General features: G+C 33.9%; 5 protein-coding genes, 1 long non-coding RNA gene and 1 other non-coding gene across 8 annotated transcripts; 2 read left to right on the top strand and 5 right to left on the bottom strand.

The window, feature by feature from the left end:
- Nucleotides 1–6,617: 6,617 nt before the first annotated feature.
- TRNAF-GAA lies at nucleotides 6,618–6,690 on the bottom strand. Its single transcript has one exon. It is a non-coding gene; the product is annotated as a tRNA-Phe (tRNA).
- Nucleotides 6,691–6,845: 155 nt separating this feature from the next.
- Nucleotides 6,846–9,334, bottom strand: LOC103858800. The gene has a single exon (XM_009136223.3). It carries the CDS (start codon nucleotides 8,890–8,892, stop codon nucleotides 6,940–6,942), a length of 1,953 nt encoding a protein of 650 aa, XP_009134471.1. The 5' UTR covers nucleotides 8,893–9,334; the 3' UTR covers nucleotides 6,846–6,939.
- A 323-nt stretch (nucleotides 9,335–9,657) lies between these two features.
- On the bottom strand, nucleotides 9,658–11,897 carry LOC103858799 (tRNA:m(4)X modification enzyme TRM13 homolog). Its single transcript, XM_009136221.3, has 8 exons — nucleotides 11,668–11,897; nucleotides 11,527–11,592; nucleotides 11,131–11,451; nucleotides 10,806–11,043; nucleotides 10,672–10,729; nucleotides 10,500–10,586; nucleotides 10,292–10,402; nucleotides 9,658–10,202 (listed from the first exon to the last, which is right to left on the bottom strand). The coding sequence occupies exons 1-8, from the start codon at nucleotides 11,751–11,753 to the stop codon at nucleotides 9,820–9,822; spliced, it is 1,350 nt and encodes a 449-aa protein (XP_009134469.1). The 5' UTR covers nucleotides 11,754–11,897; the 3' UTR covers nucleotides 9,658–9,819.
- Nucleotides 11,898–13,555: 1,658 nt separating this feature from the next.
- LOC103858798 (polygalacturonase At1g48100) lies at nucleotides 13,556–17,415 on the top strand. 2 transcript variants are annotated; one of them, XM_009136220.3, is made up of 6 exons: nucleotides 13,556–14,055; nucleotides 14,149–14,316; nucleotides 14,511–14,558; nucleotides 14,647–14,854; nucleotides 14,933–15,017; nucleotides 15,358–17,415. In XM_009136220.3, exons 1-6 carry the CDS (start codon nucleotides 13,615–13,617, stop codon nucleotides 15,866–15,868), a joined length of 1,461 nt encoding a protein of 486 aa, XP_009134468.1. In that variant the 5' UTR covers nucleotides 13,556–13,614; the 3' UTR covers nucleotides 15,869–17,415. The 2 variants fall into 2 exon arrangements, with proteins under 2 accessions (XP_009134468.1, XP_018513306.1); XM_018657790.2 differs by having other exon boundaries at nucleotides 13,556–14,316.
- Nucleotides 14,577–15,768, bottom strand: LOC117132376. The gene is made up of 2 exons (XR_004455953.1): nucleotides 15,681–15,768; nucleotides 14,577–15,567 (listed from the first exon to the last, which is right to left on the bottom strand). It is a non-coding gene; the product is annotated as an uncharacterized LOC117132376 (long non-coding RNA).
- Nucleotides 16,935–17,444, top strand: LOC103858796 (protein NIM1-INTERACTING 1). The gene has a single exon (XM_009136217.3). The coding sequence runs from the start codon at nucleotides 16,945–16,947 to the stop codon at nucleotides 17,359–17,361; it is 417 nt and encodes a 138-aa protein (XP_009134465.2). The 5' UTR covers nucleotides 16,935–16,944; the 3' UTR covers nucleotides 17,362–17,444.
- On the bottom strand, nucleotides 17,336–18,567 carry LOC103858797. Its single transcript, XM_033286230.1, has 3 exons — nucleotides 18,277–18,567; nucleotides 18,101–18,175; nucleotides 17,336–17,625 (listed from the first exon to the last, which is right to left on the bottom strand). Exons 1-3 carry the CDS (start codon nucleotides 18,406–18,408, stop codon nucleotides 17,461–17,463), a joined length of 372 nt encoding a protein of 123 aa, XP_033142121.1. The 5' UTR covers nucleotides 18,409–18,567; the 3' UTR covers nucleotides 17,336–17,460.
- Between the last annotated feature and the right edge of the window lie 173 nt (nucleotides 18,568–18,740).

Here is an 18,740-nt window from a genome sequence, read left to right as displayed (position 1 = left end):
ACGAAAGACGAGATTACAAAAAAAAAAAAAAAAAAAAAAAGACGAGATTACTACGAATAAGGTAGGACAGAAAAATTCATCAGTGATGATGACATAGTTTTGGTAGGTGGAAATATAAGAATATTGTAAATTAGTGATGTCGTTGTTGAGACAAAATGATGACCATTAGATCTATCATGAAACGGTTGGATTTAGATGGCTGTTTGTGTTTGGTGACGAATTTGAGCTACTTCACTTACAATATTTCCTCCTTTTTTTTTTGCTACATATTGTTTTTTTAGTTTTGAGAAACTTAAACTACCTTTTCCAAGATGAGATTAATATATTTGCCAATAATAAAATAAAACTTTAATAGCCCAAAGTCCAAAATATAAATATAACCTATTTTCTGCATGATTTAATTATAATTGAAATTGTGACCAGTAAGTTTATTGATGCAACAAAATAAAAATAAAAATTTACTATAATAAAGTAGAAATGTTCACTTTTATAGGATGAAAATTTTAAAACTGAAAAAATAAAACATATAACAAAAAAATGTTTGTCCCAAATATCGAACAAGGATATAAATTACTATATTTTACTTTTAATTTTGAGCAACCAGAGCTAAGCTAGTGGGCACATTTACATTCAACAGGTAGGGAAGGGATATTAATGTAGCTCGACAAGATAAAAAAAATAGCAACCGGGAGGCGCCAGTAGCTCAACAAGTGGTGCAGGTTTCGGAAGGTTCACAAGAGACTGCTACACTAATTTCGGCTCAACTCAACTCAGCTTAACAGCTGATTCGTGTTTAGTTTGTTCATTTATCTGTAGTGGGGTTGGTACCTAGTCATTTTATTTTATTTTATTTTAAGTTAAATTGACGATACTTTTTGGCTGATGTCTGGCAGGTTTATGGTGGCTATTTTTTGGTACAAGCGTATTGGAAGGTCTCTCTTGATTGGCTTGTCTTGTGGAAGCTTAGTTAGTTGTTAGCTTCTGAGTATAGTAGTAGTTTTTTGGAATGGGTTACTAGCCTTTCTCATGATATCTTGTATGTTAACCGTTTATTAATCTAACAGATGACAAAACAAAACAAAAAGCTGTGAGGATACCTTTGAATTCAGATTACTGATATAAGGATTTTACTATGTATCTAAACTAATGTGCTAGTGCCCGTTAATATGTGTATAGTCAGTCATAAGATGTTGATTAAAATTGTTTATACCTACTGTGACTTGTGGCCAATATATGCATGTATATGTCAGCATGTGTATGGTATAGTAAGATAGGTTCGAATATGTGGTATTATTTTCTTTCGTGTATGTTAAATCGTTGGATACTTGGATGACAAATGCTTTGTGTGCTTTCTGGGATAATTATAACAACTTATTTTTATAAATGATTAAAACTGAGCTGTCAACCTTGTGTGCTAATAAATAAATACAATTCCAAAAACGTAGAAATTTAAAATTCGAAGTACGTATAGCGCAAACGGATTACGATGAAAAAGGTAGTTGGTAGCTTGTATTTGCTGCATGCTAAACTCATGCACACCAAGGATAGTTTGACCAGTGTTGACAATTTTGTAAGTTGTTAAGTCTTGAAATATATATTATGAGCAACATTTGATTACATAAAATGTCATCACCTATCGAATGAAAACAATCAACATATATTCAAGCTATTTGGAGTATAAGATTAATATTCTGTAATCAAAACTAACATCAAACTGTTGAAAGTTTGATAAGCAGCTTTCACTAGTTCAAGAGTTCTTTTCGTTTGAAATTCCCAATGTTTTTTCCTTATAAAATCTTATTTTGAGTAAATATTACATGTATAATTAAGGTTTATAATTTTCTTTCACATTTTATTGTGTTCATAGACTTGTCACAGTTTAAACCAACAGCTTTCATCAAAAGATATAGCATATCTTACTACAGCCACTAGGACGAACATGAACATACCATTAGTAAATTTTAAGACAATATTAGCACTGATTCGTAGCAAATAGTAAAAAGGAAAATTAAGTAACAAGTTAATCTCCTTTATATTAAAGGATTGGCTTAAATGCGTTCACACTATTTGAATACGTGATGGTTTTACATAACTTTGAAAAGAAGGATACTGACGTGTCATCTTTTCAGAGTTTTTCATAAAAAAAATTGTGTTTTAAAAACAAAGTTTCCTAATTTACGTTAACTAATGAGAAGCACGTTTTATCACTGAGAACATATCAATCGATTTAATAGAAGCCACTTGATGAGAAGCGTCGATGTTCATAACAGTTTGATGAGTAGCCAAGATGGCAAGTTTTTAGAATCTAATGAGACGCGATGTAATAGTGATTATAGAAGCCAACTTTTGTGAAGCATATACGTTTTGAACGAGTTGATAGAAGCCAATTGATGAGAAGCATCGATGTTCATATATAACGGTTTGATGATTAGTCAAGTACCAAGTTTTGGGAATCTAATGAGAAGCGAATGTAGTTATAGAAGCCAACTTTTGAGAAGTGTTCATAACAAGTCTATGAGTAGCAAAGAGGAGCCTCAAAATTTGTTATTTCATTGTCAACTGTCAAAAAAAGAATCAAACTATATCATTGGTAAGACTTTTAAACCAGATAAGAACATATGATGGGATGTTAAGCAAGAAGTTGATGAGTAGCGAAGTTGATAATCTATAAATATAGCATATAATATCGTAAGTCGGCCAGTATCCACTTGATATCAGATTTTACTATGGGAAACTGATGATTATGTATGGTATGTCAAGGCTGTTTTAATCGAACAGAGAAATATATATATATAGATTTATAATGGTAATTATATTAAACCGATATCCAAATTTAAACAGAACTAATGTTTTCTTATTTAAAAAAAAAATTAATAATCTTATTCAACGTAAGGCACGGATTACTACCTAGTGAGTTGTTATATAGTATGTAAATAAATGATGTATTTTCTTGCTAATGTTGTAGAGATTTCTATCATCGAAACTAAAAATACATACTTAAATGATTAAATCATGCGAAAATTTAATAAAATTCAAGAACATTTTACATTATAAACAGGTGAATATATTTCTTATCTTGAACTATTGGAAAACCAACAAAATAAAATAAATAAATGATAACAGATTCACAGATCTGGTCACCAACCACTAAATTAGTAAATCAACGGACAAGCCGAGCATGATAGTAATAATAATGGATCAACTAAATAAACAAGGAATCACATGTAAACTTTGATAAATAAATATCGAATATTATTAATCTATTAAAACCGTCCAACAAGAAATACAAATGAATTTAAGCTTAGTGGTTAATACCTACTACAGATTTTGAAGATTGCATTTCCAACTCTCATTGAAGAAAATATGTTTTTTTTAAAGGTTAAATTATATGATTTAAATTATAATATTGTTTAAACTTCGTCTGTACATTTTACATGATTACAGATCCACGGCCTGAAGTAATAATCATTCAAGAATATAAAATAAAATATATTTTTTTACCAAAAAGTATAAAATAAAATAAAAATCCAATCTATACAGAGATTTGGATTGTACTGCTAAAAAGGAGTCACAGACGCAGTACAGAAGGTATCACACAGAAAAAAATGGTACTTTCAAATAAACCAGATATGTGACGAATATAATGATTAATATATCGTATTCATTGATTATAAATTAAACTACGATAAGACCCGCGCCTTGCGTGGGATTAAGTTATTATTTTTATTATATTTTGGAGAATGAAACAATAGTTTGGCTTCATTTGGATTAGGGGTGTTTAATGTAATTTTTAATATCTTTCAATAATATAAAATTAAAAAAAGAACTAAGATACCAAAATTGTTATCAAATATTTATTATTCATAATAATTAATTTTCATATATACGTTAATCATATTAGGTAATTTCGTAGCTTCTAATTAAGGAAAGTGCAAAAAAAAATTTGGTAGATTATTTATCAATTCGATAGTTAGTTTAATTAAAAATATAATGTAAGTTAAAATGGACCAACCTATTTTTCTAAGAATAGTATATTTTATATAGTCCTTTATTAAATGAGAATTTATAATCATACAGTTCTATGATCATTCATATCGTTTTATAACTGAATATTTAAATCATCGATAACAAAATTTTCAATGTAAAATCTTTAATAAGTTTATAATTTATAAATGTTTTTTAAAATTCATTGAAAGTTTTAATATTAAAATATTTATGTAATCTTATGGTATATAGTTTAATCTATATATATATATATATATGTTTTATTATTAAATGATATTTTTTACTCATATGGTTTTAAAATCATGTGTATCTTCTTATAATATTAAATAAAAGTTCATATTAATACAATTTTATGATCATTTATAACTTATTATGACAAAAAATAATCTATTGATCACAAAATTTTCAGAGTGAGGATCTTCAAATTTCTAATAATTTATAGACGTTTTAAAAAATTCAAAATATAACATATAAGAAAAAAATATAAATGTTCTTATTATATATTTAATGTGATTTTTTAATATCTTTTAATAATATAAAATTTTAAAAAAATAACTAAGATACACAAAATTGTTATCAAATATTTATTATTCATAATAATTAATTTTCACATATATGTTAATCATATTAGGTAATTTCGTAGCTTTTATTTAAGGAAAATGCAAAACATTTTTTGGTACATTATTTATCAATTCGATAGTTAGTTTAATAAAAAGTGTAATATAAGTTAAGATAGATCAACATATTTTTCTAAGAATAGTATATTTTATATAGTTATTTATTAAATAAGAATTTATAATCATACGGTTCTATGATCATTCATATCGTTTTATAACAAAATATTTAAATCATCGATAACAAAATTTTCAATCTGAAATCTTTAATAAGTTTATAATTTATAAATGTTCTTGAAAATTCATTGAAAGTTTTAATATTAAAATATTTATGTTATCTTATGGTATATAGTGTTTAATCTATATATATATATATATATATATTTATTTTATTATTAAATGATATTTTTTACTCATATGGTTTTAAAATCATGTGTATCTTCTTATAATAAAAATGTTAAACCATTGATCATTAATTTTTAACATAATAATTTTAATAGTTTTAGTCATTTATTGTCGTTTTTAAAAATTCAAAATATAACATATACGAAAAAATCTAAATTTTACTTTTATAGCTAATTTGATTGTTTAATTTATTTTAAAAATATAAAATTAAACAAAAAATGATGGAGGAGATATAAATTGTTATCAAATCTTTATTATTAAAATCATTAATTGTCATATATATATTAGTCATTTATGGTAATTCCATAGGTTTTATTTAAGGAAATAAAATATCATATCATATCATTATATCATATAGTTTGACCAACTTATGTATCTAACAACATATAAAAATAAAATGTGGACCTACTTATTTTTCAATTGAATGTAATTGACTACCTAATTGAGTGCCACCTATGCATTGGGGCCTCTTTTAATTAATACAAAATTGAGGTTACATCTTTTCAAATGTTCCTCAATTAGTATATAACAATTAATATATAAGGGATAAGGTCATGTGTAACGTTGATACTTCGTCCATAAAGATCCCACATGGGCACAAGTCCCATATACCGATCTTGAGCAATAATGTATGTAACTATGAAAGTTTGGTTCAGAACATGATACTACAATTTGATACCTCACCGACAAAAACACCTTTCTAATCAAACTTAAAACCATAAATTAAAATCCGGTTTACTCTGGACAGCAATCAAAATTGGTTTGGTACAAATTACAGGTTTTGTCACACAGAATCTTCGAGCCTCAAAAGTTGTAAACAATCATAGCAGAGTTCCAACCGGAGAATTCAACAATTTGGACTCCACGTCCAGCAACAGCTATGAGCTGAGCTATGACTGAGCTGAGGCAATACCTCCATCACCACAGCTAATCACATTGAATATACAACCATTGCCATAACTTTTTTTTTTGTAAACTGGCTTTCTTAATTAAAATAGAAAAGGAAATAAAACATTACAAGCCTTAGCTTAAGTTTGTTATGGGGTAAGCCCAGTATATAACTCCCATTGCCATAACTTCGAGAATGGCTAAAGGCGGGAAAGAAAAAGGCAATGAACTCCAGATTGATGAGCATGTTCAACGACATGTAAATGCTTTATCCGGCTTCTATCAGGTGGAGACATAAGTTGAACATGAAAAGAAATGTCATTCATCTCCGAATAAGTGAACCAACGTTTGGACCGAATATATTTAAAACTAAAGCTCAATGTATTTAATTAAAAACTAAACCAATAGTAAAAAAATTAGAATGTCAATCAAGTATATTTTAAGATTAAGGTCCAATGGGCATTCCTAACGACATATACATGTTTTATCTCATTTGTATCAAGTGGAGACATAAGCTGAACATGAAAAGAAATATTGACCATCTTCGAATAAGTTAACCAAACATTTGAGCCGAATATATTTAAAGCTAAAGCTCAATGTGCCTAATTAAAAACTAAATCAATAGTAAAACTTTTAGAATGTCAACCAAACACTTGAACCGAGTATATTTAAGATTAAGGCCCAATTGGCTTAAACGAAAAAAATTGCGGTGAGCGTAGATCGAACACGCGACCTTCAGATCTTCAGTCTGACGCTCTCCCAACTGAGCTATCCCCGCTTTTGTTAATGAGTTTGGTTATAGTATAAAGTTCCGTAAAGAGAGGTTCAACCCGATTCAATTAGAAAAATAAAAATGTGATATGGATATGCTCCGAACTTGTGACCAGTTAGTTTACGACATTTTTTTTTTGTCAACAGTTTACGACATTTAAATTAATGCAAGCCCATTTAACATGTTTTATTCGATGAAAAATATATTACATACGTATTCTCTCCAATGGATGAGATTTTATTATGATAAAAAGATTCAGATGTCGCAAGTAATCCACAAGGGCTCCTCAAACTGACCTTCAAGCTTGTCTCCATCTTGACCATTCAAACTCAACCCACTCAGACCCAAATCATCCACAGTATGCCACGTCGGAGTCCCATCTTCATACCCATTCCACGTCAGCCTCCTCAACCCAGTTCCGTCCAACTTCACAACGTACAAATCTCCGTACGGCTGAAACTGATTCGGAATCGCCACCGGCTCCGCCGTAATCCCACCGAGATTCGCCGTGAAAACTATCCAATCACCATCCTTGTTAAAACTCACGTGATTCACCCTCTCCCTCGCCGCTTCCTCCGACCCCTCGGGCCCCGCGATTTCGATCCTCCTCAAGCCAGAACCGTCGGGCCTCACCACGTAAGCTCCAAACGCGGCGTCGTTCGACGGATCGTGCCGGTTCGACGAGAATCCGATGAGATCTCCTTTCGGAGACCAGCAAGGCATAGTGTCGATCCACGGCCCCTCCGTCAACCGCCGTATCCCCTCTCCGCCTTCAGACTCTCCGTTAACGGCATCCAAAATGTAGAGATTCTTGTGACCTGATCGGCCGGATCGGAACACGACGGACTTACCGTCGGGAGAGCAAGACGGGAAGGCGTTGTTCCCGGTGTTATCTAGAGTGAGAAACTTCACTTCACAAGGAACCTCATCTCTATCGTCGATTAGATCCGACGGTGAGAATTGAATCCGAGCGATCTGAACCGCGATTCTCGCGGGACGGAAGATAGGACCGAGAGATGCGTAGATGACGTGGCGCTCCGTGGGGCTCCACGAGTTGTAGAACGCTGTGCGGTCTTTGATCAACGTCCATCGTTTTGAACCGTCGGATCTCGCGACTTTGATCCCACCGTTGATGTCGAAGTCCGAGTTCAGCGCGATCAGGTCTCCCTCAGGGGATGACGACGGGAACGATCCGTTTAATCTGATCAAACGGAGCGTTTTGATTGGCGAGACGATGGATTCGAGGTTCGGGACGGTTGACTCGCCCTGAGTCGACTCGCCGCGGAATCGGTGGTAGCCGAGGAACTCGGAGTTAGCAGAGACGAAGGGGTTGTAATGGTGGAAGCTCGGGTTGAGCGGCTCAGTAACCGCCTGAAACGTTTTGTGCTCGAGGTCGAAGATCTCGATGTGACGGTGGTTGACGCCGCGGCGGCGAGTCGCGACGGCGATTCGTTTTCCGTCGTGGAAAGCTGCAGGAGTGAAGCAGTGGAGTCCAGGTGGAGTGACTCGGACCGGTTCGATCGGAGAGAGATTGAGATTCTCCGGTATATCGAACCGGAAAATGCTCCACCAACCGTCGTCAGCTTGGCGGTGGAAGAAGACGGTTGAGTCGCCGGACCAAGTCGGCCATCCGCCGTGTTCGCAGACAACCACTCTCGTCTCCGGCTCAGATGCTTTGAAGACAACGATGTCAGTGTTGATCTCGTGAAACTCGCCGCCCCAGGAGCGAGATCCGTACGACGCCACGGCGAAATACTTTCCCGATTTAGAAATTGCAGGGCTAAAGTCGGCGGTGTCTGGTGGAGTGACACGTGTCACTTCTTTCTCTTGGCTGTTGGGGTTCACGGAGTAAAGCGCTGTCCAGTTCTTGAAGTGACGATCAGGCTGCTCGTGAGCGGAGATGAAGTAGAGAGTGTTGTCTTGAGTGATGATTGGACGGTCGTGGAAGAAGCTTTCCGGAGCTCCGGGAAGCTGCTCGGGTTTGGAGTTCCCGGGTCGGGTTCTGAAAATCCGGGCAGATCCAGCTCGTTCCGAAACGAACACGATATCGTTACCGTTGTCGTCAGCGAACTGAGCGTTGAAGTTGACGGAAACTCCGTCAGTTAAACGGCGTTCGACGGAGGAGGCGATGTGGAGAGAGAAAACGTCGAAGCCGTAGTGAGTGCGACCAACGGTGGTGAAGATGATAGTGCCACTTGGAGTGTCCATTGCTATGACGGTAAGATTTGATGAATCGGTGGTGGTAAGCTTGTGGCGTATTTATAGCGAGGATTGATGACGTGGAAGTGTTTGACTGTGTGTGAACGGAACATTAATGATCCGTACGTGTGTAATGACGTTGCAGTCTCGGTTAGGATCTTTATCCTTAAGATTAAAATACGTGGAAAATCGATGCAGAAGACATTTGTGTATGTAGTAGAGATGGTGAGAAAACTAGTTTTTGGGTGCTTACAGATGATGGATTGATTGGTCTCATACGGCGGCTGGATATTTTTACAGATTCTGATTGGTAAATATTTTTCACTTCGGTTTGTGATTGGCAAGTAAGTAAATATTCGAAACCTTTATCCTCCAATTATATTATAACTACACAATCGTGTGGTCGAGTGGTACATCAGACTTAGAAAAAATGCTAAGCACCTTGAGGAAAGTTAAAAGACGTGGGAGGAAAGAAGAAATAAACTAGAGTAAAACATATTTTACTTAAATATCTCTAAGTAAATTTTAGAGTGTATTTTTCTCTTTGTATATAGTAACTACAGTAAATGTAAATTGACAGTTCACTTGATTGACACATTTTTAGCTGAAACTGGAGCAAAATCTAATTGAGAAAAAAAAATTTACCCTATGAACCCAGTCTACAGTCAAAGCCTTCGTATCATTTATATTCTAATTACAAAGTTAATACAAATTACGAATAAGCATTTGGAGTTTAACTCGTTGCAGTTTTGATTTAACTTGTCATACAAGCCAAAGTAATATGAACCCATTATTTCTTTAAAGATTCGGTTTAGATAACAACAAGCACATAAGTTTATGAATCAAAATTGATGACTTCAATTCAACTACAGTAACTAATCTACTAGTCTTCACCAACCAAATATTAAATATTGTGTCACCATCAACAATACACGGTCAAGCAAGAACCGGACTTAGCTTTCCGGCGACCAGTAAAGTGTTCTCCGGTGAGATGCTTGCCGGAATATATTTCACAAGCTTTGAATCTAACCCATGCTTCTTAACCCACTTCATCCTCCCTGCATCGATTACCTGCTTGCATTTAAAACCTAAAACAGCTCTTTCCATGGGCTTCATTTTCTTCACAACTTCCTCAACGCTGCTCAAAGAATCATCTTCCACCTTGTCTCCTTCTTCCTCCTCCTTTGAAGCAATAAGGTCACTGCCTTCAACACCGGGAACTTTGGAACCATGATCATCATCTACAGCCCAGCTAGTGAACCAAGTCAAGGCATGGAACTCGTCTTTAGAAATCCCCATGCCAATGATATATTCTTTATCTGTGAGAACAAAAAAAAAACAGAACAAAGTTCTTATATTACTGGATGAGCTCTACAGACCAAAGAAGAAGCAGTGACAGTGAGCTTACTTATATAGCTTTTCCATTGGCAAAGATGATGGCAACAAGTGGCGATAGCAAGACCTCTTAGAACTGGGCTTTCACCATCTTGTCTAGATAGACAACATCTTAAGCTCAAATCTAATCATCACACACATTAGCAAATACAGACACTCATTATGAAGTGGAGATAAAAAAAACTGTTGGATCTAAGAGATAAGCATGTCGTGTTTGTTACCTGTTGCAGGACCACATAGATGTTTCCCAACAGCCACATAAGGAACACCTTGTAATGATTCGACCGCGTTAAGGTTCAAATCTTCAACTGAAACACACACACACACAAAAAGGTTACAAAACCAGGAACAGGTAAAACAAGAAAAAAGGTACTAGGTTCAAAGAAGCCTTACTGTCGATTCTCATACGCTCTAATACCAAGTTCTCCTTTTGCCTCAGTGACCTATCAGCCTACAAGTAGTAAAAACCAATGCAGTTTGAGAAAATAAGTTAACGGAGTGAACATAAACAAGGAAGCTAAACAAACCTTAAGCTTATAAGACTTCCTCTCAACTAAATACACTTTCTTGACGCCGTAGCAATCAGCTAGCATCTGCGTTAAGTATCCTCTCCCAGCTCCAAATTCAACAACCGCAGGCACACTATCTTCATCTTTCTCGGAACATTCAACATTTGTGTTACACCTCTTCAATGCACCAATCTTTTCCAAATTACCCAGAATAGAACCTTGTTGCAAAACATGTTTCTCTTGAAACGGTAACTTCCTGCACCAACAACAATCACAACCCATCAGCAAAAAGAAAAGAAACTTCTCCAAGAACAAAAGCTACAAACTTCTCAACCATTATTACCTATCTATCTCCTTGTTAAACCATATGTTACAAGCTTCAGGTGACAAATGCGAATCTTCTATATCATTACATATACCCCCATGAACCTCCTCAATCTTCTTAACAAGCTGATGAAACGTGGAAACACTCATACCATAGACCAGACTCCTCTTCATCTCTGATGTAACAACAGAGTAACAAGAACCTATATTTTCTTCTTCTTCTTCTTGGTTTCCGGCATTAATACCCTTTTGATAAAACACTTGACCAGACAATGCAACGTTCTGTTTCAACAAAGGACATCTCTTTACATGACTTTCGAGATTCTCCTGCAACACAGAGCTGATAAAACACTCAATCAAACCGTTGATACACTAAAATAATTGAAAATTAAAAAGAAAAGTAAACTGAACTCACTGAGAAGGATCAATAGGGCATGGAAGCCACTGACCATCCGATCTCTGGCTATGGTTTCCACAAAACCTGTTTGAAGTAATTGAAAAATTAGAAGAAATAAAAAAAAACGAAACTTTTCACCTCAGAGTAACATGGACTTACAGGGAGCTCTCGATTCGAGTATTGGCGCATGATCTTTTCTTCTTCGGAAGCCAGAAATTGCATCGACTGCCACTTCTCGCCGCCATTCTCAGCGAGCTTTTGCTCAGCTCGAGCTAGAGAGAGACGAGGAGGTTTTCTACCCAAGGTGGGCTTCATTTTCTACCCATTAAGGCTTTCTCGGCCCATTTATATTTTAAATCAATGAGTTCTTCTCTTGAATCATGCTTGATGTGAAGGTCTTGCTTCTTTTTTATGTACATGGGCACTGTTCGGTTCTTCCCGCTCAGACATTCATCATGTGTAGTAGAAGTGAGATTCCATTGTTTGATATCATTCTCTCATTTTATCATTTCTGAGTTCTTCTTTTGCTGTGTTTGCAGCTAACCTTTGCGTACGAAATCCCGCTGCTACTTATACCATTTGCAATAGTAAGCATTCTTTATTCCAACCTGCGAACTGTATAAATATTCGATGATTTAGAGAGTAAAATGTAATCAACTTATATCTTCTGGTAATATCGTGTCATCGAGGCTACTCTGTCATTTACGTATTTAAGTCTTTCTGCAAAAAAAAAAAATATTTTTTATTTTTTTAAAGGCTTTTTTAAATTTTTTTATTATACTCTCATTATAATAAGGGCAATTGTCAATAATAGCACATTTTGAAGTTTATGTCACAAAAATAGCACTAGAAAGAGAAAGTCACAAAAATGACATTCATTAAAGGGTAAAATATCCCTAATACCCTTGGTTTAAAATTAAATAAACAAACCAAAAATAAATATAAATAATAAAATAAAAATAAATAAAATAAAAATAAAAGAACTTTTTTTTATAGTTTCAGATTATATTTTTCAGATTCGAAATTTTTATAATTTTTTTTGAATTTTTTTTTTCGAAATTTTTTTTTATTATTTTTTATTTTTTTTTAGTTTTCTTTTTATAATTTAAAAATACTTTTTGAAACTGTTTTTAAAATTTTTATTTTTATTTTAGTATTTATTTTTTATAAAATTTTAAACCCTAATTCCAAAACCCCACCCCCTTAACTCTAAACCCTAATGTTTGGATTAATTAATCCAAGGGGTATAAGTGTATATTTACCTCTTTAATGAAACATATTTTTGTGACTTTGAGCCTTGAGTGCTACTTTGGGAACAAAAACTTGGTTTGGTGCTATCTTAATCTTTTTCTCTTATAATAAACACAAAATATACATAATTTATATAGGGACTGAACAAACATAATTTCCTAAATTAATATAGAAATAATATGTTATTTAAAAAAAAAGATCAATTTCATCAATCAAATAATAATCAGATTCAATCATCTAATCTTGAAAGAGCCCACAAAATGAGAACATGTAGTGGGGATGCAACAAATGATTCCAAGACCAAGAATCCTAAATACATATGTGGCCAGAAAATAAACATGCAATATCTTACATATTCAATGTATATACATATTGTAAAGATGAAACAAAATCACAATCACAATAGTAGAATCGTTTGCACGTGAATTGGTACCCTTCACAAATCACAATCTTCTGCTATAATATATGAGCACATGAAATAATTCAACTTAGTCAAATCTTTAAGTTGCAAACGATATTATAATGTCTAAATAGGAGCATTATTCAATAGTATCTGTAAAATACAGTTTACTTTATGGCAAATGATTTTCCAACAAATAAGGGTTTTGTCAGGAACATGAGATATCCACATATGTACTCTGAGCTGTCCCTAAATACAGATAAGCTTATCAGCATTATTTATAAATAATTAACTAAGATTTAGAAGAAAAAAAATTTTCTTTTTCAAATAAAAATTCAAATATCAGTATATGTTTGCAACCAAACATCTGTATTCTGCTGCAAATTATTTCCAAAATAACAAAAGGAGAGAATAATCACATTACAGAAAGTTTGTTAATCCTAATTAAATCTACAATGTTAAAAATTTCCCGTGATCCGTTTCTACGTTTCACTACACTAATTCTAATTACATCCTCTCTATTCTCTTATGGAACCGAAGCAAGACTACATTATTACAACGACATACACAATCCCAACTCATATCCAGAGCCACCGTATTCGTCCTTCTCTCAATCTCAGCCTCCATCTATTTCTCCAGACCCTGATGACCTGTCACAGCCTCCATCTCCTTGCCAAGATCTCGACCAAGAAGTAGTCCACGATGTGAGAAACTATGGTGCGATCGGGGACGGTATCACAGACGACACTGATGCGTTCAAGACAGCTTGGGATTCAGCTTGTAGCAACGACGAGGACAACAACACTGTCTCCATATTGCTTGTACCTTTCGGTTTCACTTTCGTGATCCATTCCACTATTTTCACCGGTCCTTGTCGCTCTTACCAATACTTCCAAGTATTTTTTTTTTTCAAATATCAAAGTCATTTCAATTTCTACAAGATTATCAAATATTGTTTAATTTCTGGTGGTTTTCATTTAATTAATAAGGTCGATGGGACCATCGTGCCACGGGATGGACCAGAATCGTGGCCGAGTGGTTTCAACAAAAGACAATGGCTCGTCTTTTATCGAATCAAAGGAATGGCTCTAATAGGCAACGGAGTTATCGACGGTCGCGGACAAAAATGGTGGGATCTTCCATGCAAACCTCACCGGGTAAACATTTTTCAATCCAATTATTACAAAAAAGTAATTTAGAAAGATTGATATAAAACTATATATATCATGTTACGTTTTAATTTGAACTTCATGCAAATTTACTATTTTAAAACAACAAAAAACATCCGATAATGTAATGTAACGTAAATATGTATAACCTATGAATCTTAATACTTGTTATGTTCAAACAGAATGTCAACAAAACGACTGCACTTACTGGTCCATGTGAAAGCCCTGCCGTAAGTAAACACATTAAATACTTAAAAGACATATTTCTTAATTTTACAAATTTTAAAATAATGTATGTAACAATTTTGGTGTGGACAGGCTTTGAGGTTTTTCATGAGCTCAAATCTAAGTATGCAAGGTGTGACTATTAAAAATAGCCCGCAGTTTCATATGACATTCGACGGATGTCATGAAGTTCACATAAACTCTCTTCGAATCACATCTCCACCGTCAAGTCCCAACACTGACGGCATCCACATCGAGAACTCCAACTCCGTTGAGATTCATAACTCGGTTATCTCCAACGGTATATATTCAACGTACACATAGCTATCTTATCATATATAGTGTCAACACACTAAAGATTCTTAAAAACTTTCCTCAGGAGATGATTGTGTCTCCATTGGATCTGGATCATACAATATCGATATACTGAATCTCACTTGCGGACCTGGCGGTCATGGAATTAGGTAAAGAAAAGTTACTCATTATTGTAATTCAATTTTATATAATGGAAATTTTTTTCCAAAATAACATTTGTTAAAATTTTGAAAGACTTTTTAGTAATATTTAGGTTTAGGATTTATGATCAGAGTCTAAAGTTTAGTATTTATGGGATGGGTGAAATTAGAGTTTAAAAATTAGTAGTTTATTATTTTTTATCTTGCAAAATGAATGCTATTTTCAAAAAAAAAAATCTTGAATACTGATTTTATGATGATATTTTTTTTTTTAAATGTTATACACTTTAAACATTTTCTCTATATAATGTCTCAATATAATGATTTAACATAATTATGTTTTATGTAGCATTGGAAGTTTAGGCAACCAAAACTCACGTGCATGCGTCTCCAATATTACGGTTAGAGACTCGTTCATCAAGTTTTCCGACAATGGTGTACGGATCAAGACATGGCAAGGTGGATCCGGGTCCGTTTCTGGTGTAACGTTCGACAATATCCAAATGGATAATGTCCGAAATCCAATAATTATCGATCAGTACTATTGCACGAGCAAAAACTGTCCTAACAAAACAAATGCGGTTTTTGTGAATGATGTAGTATATCAAAGTATAAAAGGGACATACGATAGACGTAGTCCTCCTATGCATTTTGGATGTAGCAACAACGTACCATGCGTAAATTTGACTCTTTCGGATATTGATTTGGTGCCTTCAAAAGGTGAAATGGTTGTGGATCCGTTCTGTTGGAATGCGTACGGGGTTGTGGATGAGTTATCTGTTCCTTCGATTTCGTGTCTCAAATCGAATCCTTCGACCTTACTGTTAGGTGGTCTTTTAGGAGAGTGTGGAGCACGGTGATTTGATTCAGTTTTGATTGTTATATGAGTAGAAGCTGGTGAAATAGACTATGTCCAGCTTTTGATGTTGTTATGCGCTTTGACGTTTTCAGCGAGTTGAATTCAACTTGCAATGTTTAAGTTTGAACTATAGAATATAGCATTCAATCTGATACGCTAGATCAAATCATTCTCAAGCAAGACTCGCAATCAAACAAAAAGTAAACACGCATTGACGCATAACTAACAAATCAAGTTCGATTGTCTTTCTTCAGACGAATGATTTTTTTTTTGAAATATAAATTAATAAATATGACGTGTGTGTGACTTGGTGAGGTGTTAAAATAGTACTTTGTTTAAGACTAAGAGGAATAATCTTTTTGACTTTCTTGCCCCTGGTCACGTTTTTCACGTTAGTAAAATAAAAAATTCGAGAACCTTTAGGTTGAGATTTGAATAGTTTATACCGGACTTTTTATTAAATTAGTACAAAATACATTGCGTATAACTTTTTGATTTTTTTAATTACATCCCCTAGTTCTGTCAAACTCCAATGTAAACAATATCGATAATTAATCTGATCCTGATTTTTTTTTATAAAATGTAAAATATAATCTCATCTTCATCTTGATAAACACATGATAAATTTATTTCTGACAAGATTTGGATTTATAATCGACGAATTTATTTTTTTTCTAAATTAGTTTTTTAGCAAATTATCATCTACTTGGTTTATGCCTATATATAACTTATTTTGATAAGTACTTTTTAATTCATTGACATTGTTTTACGTTGATAATTAATTTGATTTTATAAATCTATAAATTTTAGTCAAGCCAAACTCGACAATGAAATCTTTTAAATTTGAAAAACTATGTTATGTGGTTTGATTATTAACCTTTTAACAAAAGTATATTGTGAACGATTATTATGAAATTAAAAAAAAGGTACTAAAAATTATATAAAATATTTATCGCGTATTAATTTTGACTATTGTGTTAAACTGTCAATAGTCCTCGAAATAAGTAATAAAGGGCAATTTAGTCTTTTGAACAAAAAAAGCCTCATTACCTGGTATCATCCTCTCTCTCACAATAAATGCTTCTCCTTGGAACCCCAAACCACACCATTCTCTTCCCTTTTCGAATGGCGATAAGGAGCAAAGATACAGAAGAAGAGAACAAGAGAATCAACGAGATCGATGAACCAGAAGAAGACGAAGACAAGAAGATGGAGATGTTCTTCAATCTCATAAGAAACTACCAGGAAGCTAGAAAACGAAGACGACAAGAGCTAATCGAAGATTCCGGCGAAACTGCTCCGAATCCGACCAAGAGATCCGACAACGGAGAAAAATCCGGCATTGCCCCTCCTGTGTTCCGCGCCGAGGATTTCTCTCACTGTATAGACTTAAACTTAGAGCCAATTGTCTCAACTGAGGAGGAGAAACAAGAAGAAGAAACAGAGGAGGAGACAAGAGAAGAGAATGTTTTAGATCTTAATCTCGCATTGTAATAATAATAACAATTCTCTGTTTTTTTTGTTTGGTGAATTTTTAAATTGTTACAATGCAATACATAAAAACAGTGAACTAATTATATATATATAAGGGATTCATCCAGTGAAGAAGCTGCAGGTGAATTTGCCATTTGTGAATGTTAGCTTCTCAGCTTTGACGACAGAATCTAGAGGAAGTGGAATGAATGTTCTGTCTGGACCGTAGAAGTGAGGGAAGCTGTTCACTTCATCCACTGCTTCATAGATCAATCCATCTCCAAGCTGCAATTTTTCACACATGAAACACAGTCAATCACACACGGTCTTAAAGAGCTGTAACACTATAATGTACTTGTTTTAAAACACTGTCAATCCTAAGATCATGTTTCTGATACTTGGGATTGTATGTCCCTCCAATACAATATTATTACAGACACTGATTTAGCATAAAAAAAAGAGTAATTAAAGACACTGACTCTGGTACGGACCGAGTAACTAAGTCTAGCATCAATGAACATGACAGAATAAACTCACAAACGATGACAAAGACAGAGACAGCCTTAGGAAGATTATTGCCTTTCTCGTTAATTGCTCATCTACTCAAGAAACGTGGAGCTAACCACACCAGAAACTAACGTTTTATAGATCAACCGCTTACCAAAACAAACGATTCTTTATTTCCAAATGACCAACCACATGTATGTGTCATATTAAATGGTATGTATATATATAGAGTCAAACATCATCATAAATAAACCTTGTTAGGGTCGATTTGAAGAAGGTAAAGATCCTCCTTGGCATTCAAGAAGAAGTTCTGCAATGTCATTTGCACCTGGGAAAAAATCGAATCGGAGAAGCCATTATCATCATAAAAGTATTGACTTTTTTGACACCCATATGAAAAAAGTGGAGATCTTTATGAGAGAGAGAGACCTGCTCGAGTTTGCTGAGATGAAAACAACCAGTTGACTTATCGAGCTCTCCACCAAAAGAAGATCCCTTCTTCTGAAACTCTTGCCACTCTTGATCCGTACTGATTCTGTATATAAAATCTTGATCAGCCATTTTGTTTTCTTTCACCGTACTGGAGATACTACTGTATTTGCCAAGAAGATATCGAAAACCTCGAAACTTGACGATGAAAACAAAAGGGATTTTATTTGATCGAGACCGACGATTCAATAAACCAGTTTCAGCTAAACCGACTCTTCCTCAACTTAGATTTGTAACCAAACCGGTATCAGCTAAACCGCTTTTTCTATTTAGAGCAATTCTAACTTCTTTAATGTTAAAATATTAATTTAATATTTAATGTTATTTTTATTTTATTTAACTAAAATATCAAATTTGTTTATTGTAATATTAAATTTATTTGTAAAATTATAAATAACTAACTA

This window comes from Brassica rapa, chromosome A03 (genome assembly GCF_000309985.2).
Source record: "Brassica rapa cultivar Chiifu-401-42 chromosome A03, CAAS_Brap_v3.01, whole genome shotgun sequence".
Lineage (NCBI taxonomy): Eukaryota > Viridiplantae > Streptophyta > Magnoliopsida > Brassicales > Brassicaceae > Brassica > Brassica rapa.
Note: the sequence above shows the minus strand (reverse complement) of the source record. Positions and strands in the feature narration are given on the sequence as shown.